Here is a 13560-nt window from a genome sequence, read left to right on the forward strand (position 1 = left end):
TCAGTCAAGCCATTTGTCTGGGGATGGTATGGCGTCGAGTGTCGGAAAGTTACGGCGCATAAACGCATGAGCTCTTCAACAACATCAGCAGTGAATTGTCGGCCCCGGTCAGTGATGACAATTCGTGGCGGCCCGTGTCGTAAGATGACTGAGTGCAGCAAGAAAAGCGACACCTGATGCGCCGTAGCAGGTGGAAGAGCGGCGGTTTCACAGTAACGTGTGAGATAGTCCACGCAGATTACAATCCAGCGATTTCCATCCACGGACTTCGGAAACGGACCTACGAGGTCAATGCCTACTTGATCAAACGGTGCTGTCGGGGTCTTCACAGGGTGCAGCAAGCCAGACGGAGTTGCAGTTGGACGTTTGTGGCGTTGACATTGCTTGCAACTGGCAACGTATTGTTCAACCGTCGAGCACATTCTGGGTCAGTAAAATCTTTCTTGAGCACGGTGGAGTGTTCGAACAGATTCCAAATGCCCAGAAGTTGGATCATCATGCATAACACGCAATACGTCCATGCACAACGTCTTGGGAACTACGAGTAGTATCGCTGGCCGACAGGCGAATAACTCTTTTTCCATAGGAGGCCATCACGCACACAAAAACGGCTTGTAGGTACGCTGGCTTGGGCAAAGAGAGGCTGCAGACTGGTATCATTTTGCTGTTCCGTTTTGAAAACATTCGTGTCGGGGAATGCTGGCTCGAGGGTCGATATATAATTGTCGAAATCGTCGCTTTCAGGTCCAGTCGTGGCCATTGGCATCCTAGAAAGACAATCTGCGTCTGCATGACGCCTCCCGCTTTTGTAAACCACGGCAAAGTCATATTCCTGTAACCGGAGGGCCCAGCGTGCGAGGCGACCACATGGGTCTCGAAGGTTCCGCAACCAACAGAGTGAATGATGGTCAGTTACGATAGTAAACAAACGTCCGTACAAATATGAATGGAAACGCTGCACAGCAAAAACTACAGCTAGGCATTCCTGTTCGGTGACTGTGTAGTTTCGCTCCGGCTTGCTCAGGGTACGACTTGCGTACGCGATAACATGTTCTCGTTCATTGTGCCGTTGGACAAGGACTGCACCGAGACTGATTCCACTAGCGTCCGTGTGTACTTCTGTCATTGCAGTAGGATCGAAGTGACGTAGGATGGGTTTCGATATTAAAAGAAACTTCAGTTGACGGAATGACGCGTCGCAGTCTGGTGTCCAGTTAAATGTAGAGTTTTTGTGGAGAAGGCACGTCAATGGGTAAGCAACGTCAGCAAAGCGATGTATAAAGCGTCTAAAATACGACCACAACCCTAGAAAACTGTGCAACTCCTTCACTGTCTGCAGGGGTTTAAAAGACTCAACAGCGGCAGTTTTCTGGGGATCCGGCATTACACCATCACCATTGACAAGGTGTCCTAGCACCAGCGCTTGGCGCTCTCCAAAGCGGCACTTTTTGGAGTTCAGAATTAGGGCGGCGTTGTGCAGACAATTCAAGACACGTACTAGACGGTCATTGTGTTCTTGGAAGGATTTCCCAAATAAGACGACATCGTCCAGATAGCAAAGACAAATGTCCCATTTTAAGCCGCGCAAAACTGTGTCCATAAAGCGTTCAAATGTAGCTGGCGCATTACACAGCCCAAATGGCATAACATTAAACTCATAAAGGCCATCTGGCGTTACGAAGGCTGTTTTTTTCTTATCCGCAGGGTCCATTGGAATTCGCCAGTAGCCAGATCTGAGATCAAGACAAGAAAAATAGGACGCACCAGAGAGGCAGTCGAAGGCATCGTCTATGCGAGGAAGAGGATAGACGTCCTTTTTCGTAACAGAATTTAGACGCCGATAATCGACGCAGAATCGCCACGAAGCGTCTTTCTTGCGTACAAGAATAACAGGGGCAGCCCAGGGGCTAGATGACTCCTGTATCATCTTCTTCTGTAGCATGTCCTCCACTTGCTCATGAATGACTTTGCGCTCAGATGGGGACACGCGATATGGCTTTTGACGAATGGGACGAGCCGAACCAGTGTCGATGCTATGATGGGTCCTATGTGCAGGGCGAGAGGTTGGTCCATCTGTTTCAGAAAAGTCAAACATAGGCGAAAAAGGTAGAAGAATATCCACAAGAGTACGGCGTTGAGGTGAGCTGAGATCGGCGCTGATCATGCAGAAGATCGAAGTTTCATCAGCACTCAGAGGTACGGTGGCACTCGTAGCATCTGTGACCAAAGCAACGACGTGGGGCGCATCGGGTCCACAGGAGGCAAGCTTCAATCCCATTGGTAAAACTGCAGGCTCGGACGATGGATTAATGGTCTATAACGAGGCACTACCATGATGCACGGATATCATACAGTGAGGGATAATTACATTTTTCTTCATGCATGCTGAGTGAACTGGGTGCACCATGGCCTGGAATGAAACCTTCTCAAGAAGTGGAACGGACACGGGGACGAACATGGCAGATAAGGGGGGAACTACTGTGTCCTCGGTAATACTAAAAACTGTTTCTTCATCACGGCCACTTTCAAAAAGTGTCGGCAGATGCGAGCCATCAAAATGAACCTCTTGACTTCGGCAGTCCATGGTAGCGCCACAAAACTTCAAGAAGTCCATTCCTAAAATGATGTCATGCGTAGAGTGGGGTAAGACTACGAATTCGGCTTGAAAAATTGCACCACCCACAGACACTTGCGCACTACACACACCCAGTGGCCGCAACGCCTCTCCACTCACACCACAAAATGTTGAAGCACGGTCATATTCAAACTTCACTTTGCGTCCCAACAAGCGCCTAAACTGATTACTCATCACAGACACAGCGCACCCGTATCCACCAAAGCTAATGTATACACACCATCAATAAACACACGAATTTTGTTTTTGAGCATTATAGTTGGAGGGATGTTGGCACACAGCACATTTCCAGCGGCCTCACCCCCATTGGTCGCGCTGGTTAGTTTTCCTGCTGAGGATGCTGAGGCGACATGGAGCGCCGTCGTGGTGATGGAGAACGATGCGCACGGAAGACGGGTGGTGGAGTAACACTTCTATCAGATGCAGGGAAGTGGTCGCGGATATTCTGGTTATGGATGTTGCGGTAATACCCACGCTGAGTATTTGATTGTTGAAAAACGGGATTGTATTGCCAATTGTTGGGTACTGTTGGAAGTGCCGGACGGTTATAGCGAGGTGGGAACCTACTGCGGCAGTATCTGGCGATGTGACCTTCGACGCTGCAGCGGTAGCATATCGGTGGGGTAGGTAGAAAATGCTGTTGCGAATAAGAGCAGGGAACAGCTGGGTGCGTTGTAGGTCTGGCTGAATGCTCATACTGCTCAGGAATCCTGGTAGATCGAATGGAAGATCTATGTGCACTTGAGGCGACGTCATACCTTGGGGCATCAGGCACCGACGCATTCCGGTTGGCGAAATGCTTAGGAGGATAGTCAATGGAAGCTGCAACTTCAGGAGCTTGTGGGAAAGGCTGAACGGTAATCGCTTGTGGTGGTGAAGCCGGCCGTCTAGATACCCTCTGGACAGAGACCTCAGCAGATTCGTGCAGGGGAAGTAGGTTGAGCCGCAGGAGTTCTTCCCGCACGATTTGCCGAATCGTCGACGGAAGATCTAGTTGGGCGTGGTCATCAAGGCTGGCCACGGTAGGCAATACGACGCGTTTTCAGAGCTCGAAAAGCGCGGATGTGTTTAATGACATCGGAGACGGTTTCAAGGCTGTCTTTGGCGATTAAAAAGTTGTACATGTCAGCCGCGATACCCTTCAAAATGTGGCCGGCTCTGTCTTCTTCGGGCATGTTGGAATTGACACATCTGCACAATCTGAGGATCTCTTCTGTATAAGTGGTACAAGTTTCATCCGGCAATTGAGCTCTTTGGGTAAGGGTCTGTTCAGCCCGCTTTTTGCTCGGTACAGAGTCACCAAAACGCTGTTTGATCTCGGTGGCAAACTGTTCCCAAGTTGTCAAATTGTCCTCGTTATTCTCGAACCATGTCATTGCCGTGTGAGTTGACGACATTTGTGAGCATGGTGATAGGGTCCCACCGGTTGTACCGACTAACTCGTTCATAATGAAGTAGCCACTTCTCAACGTCCTCACCTTCCTCTCCTGCGAACGGTCGTGGTTCCCGGTAAGGCTGGCAGGGAATAGAGCTGGAGGGGGCAGGCCTGTCACCAGCCTGGCTTGCAGCGTCGCGGCTGGAACGGTTAGAATCGGTGTGGTCCATGATGTTTGGAAGCGGTGGCAGTCCAGCAAGGCGGCGACTACGTCGAAACTCCAGTTGTTCTTGCTGCGCCGTACTTGGGGATCGAACGGAGCAGCTTCCACCAAGTTGTTACGATGAAATAGCAAAGGGGTGTTTATTTACAGTGATATGGCAGGGGGATAAGGTGAGCCCCAGGCACCAACGCTTCTTCTTCCTCTTCTGTCCCACCATCACCATCCTTCATCGTCGTCATTTGCGTGACAATATGCTATATTGTCCTAGTAATTGGAGTCTTTGATGATGCACACCATTTTACTTATGTATTTTGCATGTTCATTCTCCTTTTACTAACTGCCAAATTATGTATAAACGTAAATAGTGCATTGCTCATCAATGCTGCTGGGTGACTGGACCTTAGTCAAGCTGCAATAAAGCAGCTTTTTCTCCTGTCACCCTTTTCTGCTGTACATTTTATGTGAAAATAAACTTATTGGTTGATCACAGTGAAGTCACCGGCATATGCAGTGACGGTTCCATGGCTGCAACAATCGGATAATGAAGTGGGTCTTTTTCGAGCCACAGGTAAATTCAAACTTCGTTCGACAGACCACTGCAGCTCATTTCAGTCTACGAAGAACAAAAGTTCTACGAAGAACAAAAGTTATCACCTCACTTGGACAGCAGCAGTCATTGCAGCCATCGGACCCATTTAAGTCAATGTTGGTCCTTGTCAGTGCCTTGAATAAGCTTTCAAAATTTACCCGAATTCCAACGCAACCTTAGAACATTTACACAGGGCAGAATGACCACAGTAAAAGAGAAGCATTTTACTTACCGAAGAGTAGCATGTTGTAGGCCTTGTCGCTTCACATTTTTAAGCTTTGCTAGAAGTTGTGATACCACCTAGTCCGTCAGATGAAATGCCGAAAAATCATTCATAATGATGGCTATGTTTAAATTAGGGTAAGAGATAATTAGCGCAGGATTCTAGCCCCACAAAGGATTTGCAAACACGCATTTGCACGAACTTGCCATCATGCTTGCCATTGTCACTGCCATGTTGTCTCTCGCTAGTTGTCTAGTCGAGACTTCATAATGGCTACTTTTGTCTTCTGGAGGCTAAAGGTGTAGGCATCAAGCTTTGGTAGGCACAACAATGATGCCGCACACTGAGCAAAAAATATAAAAAGCATGCATTAGTGAAATTATATGGCAACTGATAAGTGACATATTTAAATTATGCTATTATAATTATTTTTAGAAGTTTTTTTGCAAATAATTGTTTTCACAGCACCTCGCTTCGAGTGATGTAGGTGATCATCAGAACGTGCATCATCTGCTACACTAGCAGACAGCAGCTGAAGGAGTGTCGTACATATGCCCATGGGATATATTGTACATATGTATGCCTGTAGATATGCACCTATATATGTGCACATGTTCTGATCTCGTCCAAAGCATTGAATCTGCTTATTTTTCACAAATACTTTTGCCATGAAGTGTGTTAGGTTTTTCACTCAATTATTAGCAGGGTTTCAATTCTGTACTCAATTATGAAACATCAGTTCACAATAGTTGCAAGAAATGTGCTCTGTGGAAATCTTGAAAATATTTCCTTTCCCTTTAAACTAGAACTCAAAATTCATTTAAAAGTTTTCATGTATTCAAAAGAATATTTAAAGAAGCAGTTGCCTGTAACTATATATAACATCTGTTATATATAGTTACCGACATTCTAGTGGAAATTAGGAAGAAATGGACATGGGCAGGACATGTAGGGCGAAGAGAGGATAACCGATGGTCACTTAGGGTAACAAACTGAATTCCAAGGGAAGGAAAGCATTGCAGGGGGCGGCAGAAATTTAGGTGGGCAGATGAGGTTAAGAAGTTCGCAGGGGTCAAGTGGATACAGCTAGCTCAGAACCAGGTTAAGTGGAGAACTATGGGACAGACCTTCGCCCTGCAGTGGGTATAGTCAAGCTGATGATGATGATGATGATCTATAACATCAATAATTTGACTTGGTATTATTTTTTGAGTCAGCCAGATTAAACTATGCCGAAAATAGCATTCACTTTATATACTCTGCAACATGGTATGCACATAAAATATATTTTTATTAACTGCTTAAATCCATGCTGGATGACCAAGGAAAGCAAGCGTGACATTTTAAACTTAATTCCTTGTTTTCAATAAGAAAACACCTCATTTTCATTTGGAGCCAGTGGGATATTGAAGGGGGACCAGTAAATGAAAACATTTGGATGCCCAGTTGGAATCAGTCTAGTTTCCTACTGAAACCCATTGAACCTCTAATTGTAACCAATTAAGTTTCTAACTGCTGGTAAGTATGCCAACTATGTCCATCGCCATATTCTGTTACTATTTAAAATTTCAATAGGAGAAAATAATGCCTGCTAGCAAAATCAGTTGGACAAGCTATTGCCAATTGGAACCCACAAATTCCATTTTATTCTAGTTAACACAAGCTGGAATTCCGACTGGAACTAATGAACTTTTTCAGCTGGGTTCTACCAATTTTCTGCTAAGTGTTCTGACTGGATGGTAGGTTGAATCTGTTAGTCCCCATTCTTGTTTATGTCAGTCATGATTAAGCATGGGTAATAGGTAAATGATATGTTGCACTTATTGCTTGGGCTGTCTTTAGTTTGTATGCAACTGATGTGGTTGTATTCTCATTTGATGAAAGGGCTGGCTAGGGGTTGTTACTTTAGTGAAGGTTAAGGGGCAAAAGGCACGTATCTACATGTAAATGGTTATAATTACATCTTCAGGTACTGGTCTCATGTCACTAGGCAGCAGTACAAGTGACTTTGCTCAAGCACAAAATGCGGTATACACAAAATTAGAGCATAAATGCATTCATTAGTTTTCCTAAAAATATGATGGTCTTCTGCTTACTTGGTGCTACATGCTCTCAAAGACGATACCCAAATGCTTAGTATATAGGAGACTGAAGCAAATGTACCATTCAGGATTAGACTTGAGTTGTTGCTATCATAATATTCTCTCTTCTTGAGTAGCACTGTATGCTCAGTTTTCTTGGTGTTAAGAGTGAGCCTATCTTTGTCTCATCCTGTTATCTTTTTTGCTGGATCGCAAAGTGATGGATTAATCAGACAAGACAGAAAGTTTATTGTTACATGTTACAGTAGACAGAATCGCTTACAGGGGATTTGAAGCTTCAGCTCATCCAGATAAAACTTTTTGCTGTGACAGGTGGTCATGTTATTTAAAAAAGAAGCATGAATCCAGACAAAGAGGAGAGAGGAACTAAGACAAGCACTTCAGAGAGGCATTCAAGTGCATGTCCTTGTAGCTGTCTTATCTTTATCTGCATTAGTGTCTTCCTTTTTTAATGTAACTGTAGCCCTTTATGTGGCACAGGTATAATGAACAAGAATAGTTTATAGTGTAATGGGTAAGGGTCTCCATGTGGCCCCAAAAACATTGTTTCGGCATGATTTCAAGATAGTGCGGTTGCAACTGCACAGGTATAATGAACAAGAATAGTTTATAGTGTAATGGGTAAGGGTCTCCATGTGGCCCCAAAAACATTGTTTCAGCATGATTTCAAGATAGTGCGGTTGCAGTGCCACCAAAAAAATATGGATTGTAGTGGCACTTGAGCAGTTGTCAGTTTGCACTCAAAAACACTGCTGGCTTACAGTCTGCACAGCTAAATAGAACTGCGGTGCAATGCAAGTTAATGAATTCCTTTTGCAGAAAAACTAAAAAAAGCCATAGCAATGTGTGTAAATGCCTTCGAGTGGCCAGCAGCAGTACCACTGCTTTGTGTGCTATTTTTGTGGACAAGCACCCCATGGGAAATGACTCCATTCACTTTACAGTATATTCTAGTTCACTCTAGCACAGGCTCATATTCGTTTCATTTAGACAAGCCAGCACAAGGAGAAAGAAAAGTGGCATTATTCTGTGCAAAAAGAGAATGGAAAGCCTGAAATGTGTTCTTGTCAGCTGGCAGTGGTGGTGAGCAAGTTTCCTGTGTGCAGGTTGGTGCCCTGGTGTGGGCACAGCTGGGTTCGGCACGTCCTTGGCCAGCTGTGGTCGTGGACTCGGCCATGTGTGGCCAGGCACCAGCTTTGCCCGGCTGCGTATGGGTCTGCTGGCTCAAAGAACACAAGGTGTCCCAGGTTGGTCTCTCTGGGCAACTATTTTCATGGGGCTTTTCCCTACGTCAGCCTGTGGTTGGCAAGCAGTGCAGTAGCTTCCAGCAGAGGCTCTAATGTTTTTTTTATGTGCCACAAAAGACATCACTCATGGCATAAATACGCAATCAGCTTCAGTTTTCATTTGTGGTTTTGGTTCTTTTTGTGTGAAAGCACTTATCTGAGGTTCAGAGTCTCGACAAACCTGTCTAACATTTGCATGTCTGCAAACTGGCCTAGGTAGTGGTGCCCTCTTGGCCTTTCAAGGGCAAGCACAGCTGTTTCCAAGACAGTGCCCTGTTCAACTGATATTTCAGAGGTAACGTGTAAACAGTGCAGTGGGTGGTTTTTCTCATTATAAACAAGCTTAATTACTGTTAAACCTCCTTCATTTTTGGATATTACTGCAAGCAGTCGGGTGCAGTTGATGTGTTGTGAGAATCCAAAGCTTCATGCAAAAGTTGTATGCATTGCATTGCTAGCAGATGATAACAAATGTTCAGTGTTTATTTTCATTGATAGTAGGTTTACAAGGCATAATTGTCATTCATTATAGATGGGTGGGCCATTCAGGTATGAGGGCAGAAGTAGTTGACTGGGATATTTGGAGGCATTTTTGGCTTCAGCAAGCCTGCCCAGGGCACCAGGGCTGCTGCCATTGATGTACACTGTGTGATTCATAGTATTGTTTACAGTGAACAAAAATGGATTTGGTGTGACTCATTTCCTAAGGCCTTATGGTGGACAGCTTTAGATTGTCCTGCATCTTGAACTAAGACAGCTTTCTATGACAGCCAGTAGCATTGCAACCCTGGTAGTGATTTTTGTTTTTCTTGCACCTTTGGCTTCTCTATTTTCTAAGATGCATCACTCATCAGACAGATGTGCAGGTTGCTTTGCATGCAATAGCTCAATGGATGTATATGGTAGAGGAAAACAGGTGGCACTTAAGATGCCACAGCCAGTATTCCTAGAGAAAAGTGTAAAAATCTCTGTAATCCAGAGTAGCATGTCACAAAGCAAGGGGGGACTGAACAACTAAAGCCAAACTGATGGTGTCTCATTTTTGGATGTTTTTTCTTCTACAATAGCCATTGCAGAAATTGGCCTTCTGGCACACAATTTTTCTAAGTGTTCATACAAAGTGGGTCAGATCAGGTCTAACTGGGTTGAGCGCGCAAGTGGGAAATGAACAACTAAAGCCAAAGTGATGGTGCCGTATTTTTTTATGTTTTTTCTTCTACAATAACCATTGCAGAAATTGGCCTTCTGGCACACAATTTTTCCAAGTGTTCATACAAAGTGGGTCAGATCAGGTCTAACTGGGGTGAGCGTCTCAGTTTATTGCACAAATCTTACTTCTTAGCCAGGCCATGTAGTGTGTAGAGATTAATATTGATGCCAGGCTTCTGCAGCATGATTCAGTTGTCATCATCATCAGCCAGACTATACCCACTTCAGGGCAAATGCCTCTCCTATTTTTCTCCAATTCCCTGGTCCTGTGTTAGCTATATGCACTTGACCCTTGCAACTTCTTAACCTCATCCATCTGTCTAATTTTCTGCTGCCCCTACTATGCTTCGCTTGCCTTGGAATCCAATTGGTTACTCTTAGCGACCATCCGTTATCCTGTTTTCACACTAAATGTCTTGCCCATGCCCATTTCTTCTTAATTTTGACCAAAATATCAGTAATGTGAGCTATTTCTCTGACCTTCTTTGCATGCTTCCTGTCTTCTAAATTTACACCTACCATTTTTGTTCCATAGCTCTTTGCATTGTTCTTAACTTATGTAGAACCCTTTCCATTAGCCTCCATGTTTCAGCTTCATATGTGAGTACCAGTAAGAGATAATTGTTATATACTTTCCTCGTGGCGGAGGGGCTTACGAAACTCAATGAAGTCATGAGCTCTGCTGTGTAGGGCCACCCAAGATAGACAGGTCACGGCAGAGAGTTCTGACAAAATGTGATTCACTGGAGAAGGTAATGGCAACCCACTCCAGTATTTCCTGCCAAGAAAACCCTATGGCCAGTCACAATACCATTAATGATATGGTGCCGGAAGATGAGCCCCCCAGGTTGGAAGGCATCCCACATGTTACTGAGGATGAACAAAGGGTGATTTCTAGTAGCTCCAGGACGAATGAAGCGGCTGGGCTAAAGCCAAAAGGAGGCTCAGTTGTGGATGTGTCAGGCAGCGACCGGAAAGTCCGATGTTGCAAGGAGATATATCACATAGTAACTTGGAATGTAAGATCTATGACGCAAGGTAAACTGGATGTCGTCAAGCGAGAAATGGACAGATTGAACATTGATATCTTGGGTATCAGCGAGCTCAAGTTGACCGGAATGGGAGAATGTAACTCCGGCGACCATTATGTCTTTTATTGTGGGCACGAATCCAAGAGAAGGAATGGGGTCGCTCTCATAGTAAACAGAAGAATGGGCAAAGCAGTGCTAGGGTACAATTCCAAAAACGACCGAATGATTTCACTTCGGATCCAAGGTCACCCTTTCAACATAACAGTTATCCAAGTCTATGCACCGACCACCACTACTGCTGAAGAAGCTGACATTGAGAGATTTTATGTGGACCTACAATGCCTTTTAGACCGCACCCCATCATCAGACATTTTTCTCATAGGAGACTGGAATGCTAAGGTCGGGAGTGAAGAAATATCCAGAATTATAGGCAAGTTCGGTCTAGGTGCGCCAAATGAAGCTGGGCAGAGGCTAGTAGAGTTTTGTCAAGAAAACAACCTGACCATAGCGAATACTCATTTTCAACAGCACAAGAGGCACCTGTACACATGGACTTCACCGGATGGTTTGAACAGGAATCAGATCGATTATATTCTTTGCTGGCAGAGATGGAGAAGCGCTATAGAAGCAGTAAAAACAAGGCCTGGGGCCGATTGTGGCACCGATCATCAGCTTCTTGTTGCCAAAATTAAGCTTCGATTGAGGAAAACGCAGAAAACTAGAAGGCCTTTCAGGTATGATCTGGATCAAATTCCATTAGAATATGCTGTGGAAGTGAGGAATTGATTTCAAGAATTAGATCTAGAAGACAGAGAGCCCGAAGAGATGTGGACTGATGTTTGTGATATAATACAAGAAGTTGCTACTAAGGTAGTTCCAAAGCAAAAAAAATGCAAGAAAGCAAATTGGTTATCTCAAGAGGCTTTGCAAATAGCTGAGGAAAGGAGGATGGCAAAAGTTATGGGGGAAAGAGAAAGATACAAGGTTCTCAATGCGGATTTTCAGAAAATAGTAAGGAGAGATAAGAATGCTTTCCTGAACATACAGTGCCAAGCATTTGAGGACAATAGCCAATTAAGGAACGCAAGAGCTCTGTATAAGACAATCACAGATATCAAAGGAAGCTTCTGTGCTAAGCTGGGTGTGATAAAGGACAAACGAAGCAAGGACCTCACTGAAGCCTCAGAGATAAAGAAGAGGTGGCAGGAATACACAGAACTGTACAAGAAGGACCCGAATGTGCAAACCCAACATAAGACGGTTGTCATTACTGATCTCGAGCCAGGCATCCTGAAGAGTGAAGTTGAATGGGCCTTAGCCAGCCTTGCTAAGAACAAAGCTAGCGGAATTGATGGCATTCCAGCTGAGTTGCTTCAAAACCTCAACCATGATGATGTTAACATTCTGCATACGGTATGTCAGAAGATTTGGACAACCCTGCAGTGGCCACAGGTTTGGAGGAGGTCAGTTTACATCCCCATTCCAAAGAAAGGCAGTGCCAAAGATTGTTCCAACTACCGCACGATTGCGCTTATTTCGCATGCTAGCAAGGTGATGTTGAAAATCCTCCAAGGTAGGCTGTAGCAGTATGTGGATCGGGAGCTTCCGAACGTGCAAGCTGGGTTTTGCAAGGGCAGAGGAACTAGAGACCAAATTGCCAACCTTCGCTGGATCATGCAAAAAGCAAGAGAGTTCCAGAAACCCATCTACTTCTGCTTTATTGATTATGCAAAAGCGTTTGACTGCATAGATCACAGCAGATTGTGGCAAGCTCTCCAAGAGATGGGAGTTCCACTTCACCTCATCTGTCTCCTCAGGAACCTTTATGAAGGCCAAAAGGCCACAGTCAGAACTAGGCATGGTCTTACTGATTGGTTTCCGATCGAGATAGGAGTGAGGCAAGGCTGCATACTGTCGCCCTGCCTATTTAACCTATATGCAGAGTGCATCATGAGGAAGACCGGTCTCGACAAGTCTTCAGCTGGAGTGAAGATTGCTGGAAAACGTATCAACAACCTTAGATATGTGGATGATACCACTTTAATGCCAGAAAGTGAAGTGGAACTCAAGAGACTTCTGATGCGCGTACAAGAAGAGAGTGAGAAGTTTGGGCTTAAACTGAAAATTAAAAAGACAAAGATCATGGCGTCTTGCCCTATCAAGTCCTGGAGCATCAATGGACAAGAAGTGGAAGCTGTGACAGATTTTCTCTTCTTGGGCTCCAAGATTACCTCGGAAGGAGACTGCAGCCATGAAATTAGGAGACGCCTGCTTCTGGGAAAGAAAGCAATGGTTAGCCTTGACCACCTAGTAAAGAGCAGAGACATTAGTCTGCTAACCAACATCCGTATAACTCGCGCTATGGTCTATCCAGTTGTTATGTATGGATGCAGTTGTGATGTATGGACGCATTTGAATTGTGGTGCTGGCGAAGACTCTTGAGAGTTCCTTGGACTGCCAGAAGATCAAATGAGTCGATACTGTCGACCGTAAACCCTGACTGAAGTTAAAGTTAAAGCTCAGCTACTTTGGTCATCTGATGAGAAGAGAAGAGTCGCTGGAGAAAGATTTGATGTTGGGAAAGGTTGAGGGTCGCCGGAGAAGGGGTAGGCAGTGAATGCGATGGTTAGATGGCATCCTCGAGGCACTGCAGATGAAGTTATGTGATGTTAGGAAGATTGTGAGAGACCGGAAAGCGTGGCGCGACATGGTCCATAGGGTCACGAAAAGTCGGACACGACGGAACGACTGAACTGAACTGAACTTCCTTGTGAGTGATGCAGGTATGCTGCTAACCATAGTCTGAGTACTTGCCAAGTGTACTCCATCCTTATTATATTCTTCTATTTATTTCCCTTTCATGGTTAGGATCTGCAGTTACTACTCA

The 13560-nt window shown here is 44.9% G+C and overlaps 1 protein-coding gene across 1 annotated transcript in view; it reads left to right on the top strand.

The window, feature by feature from the left end:
• Nucleotides 1-4774: 4774 nt before the first annotated feature.
• The window catches only part of LOC146172506 (DNA (cytosine-5)-methyltransferase 3B-like), a 242252-nt gene continuing 233466 nt past the window's right edge, over nt 4775-13560 (top strand). The window contains exons 1-2 of the mRNA XM_084585780.1: nt 4775-4801; nt 8254-8394. Coding sequence (XP_084441906.1) covers nt 4775-4801; nt 8254-8394 — 168 coding nt within the window. The remainder of the gene's footprint in view (nt 4802-8253; nt 8395-13560) is intronic.

This window comes from Amblyomma maculatum, unplaced genomic scaffold (genome assembly GCF_055883805.1).
Source record: "Amblyomma maculatum isolate TAMU_Amacu unplaced genomic scaffold, ASM5588380v1 scaffold_13, whole genome shotgun sequence".
Taxonomy (NCBI): Eukaryota; Metazoa; Arthropoda; class Arachnida; order Ixodida; family Ixodidae; genus Amblyomma; species Amblyomma maculatum.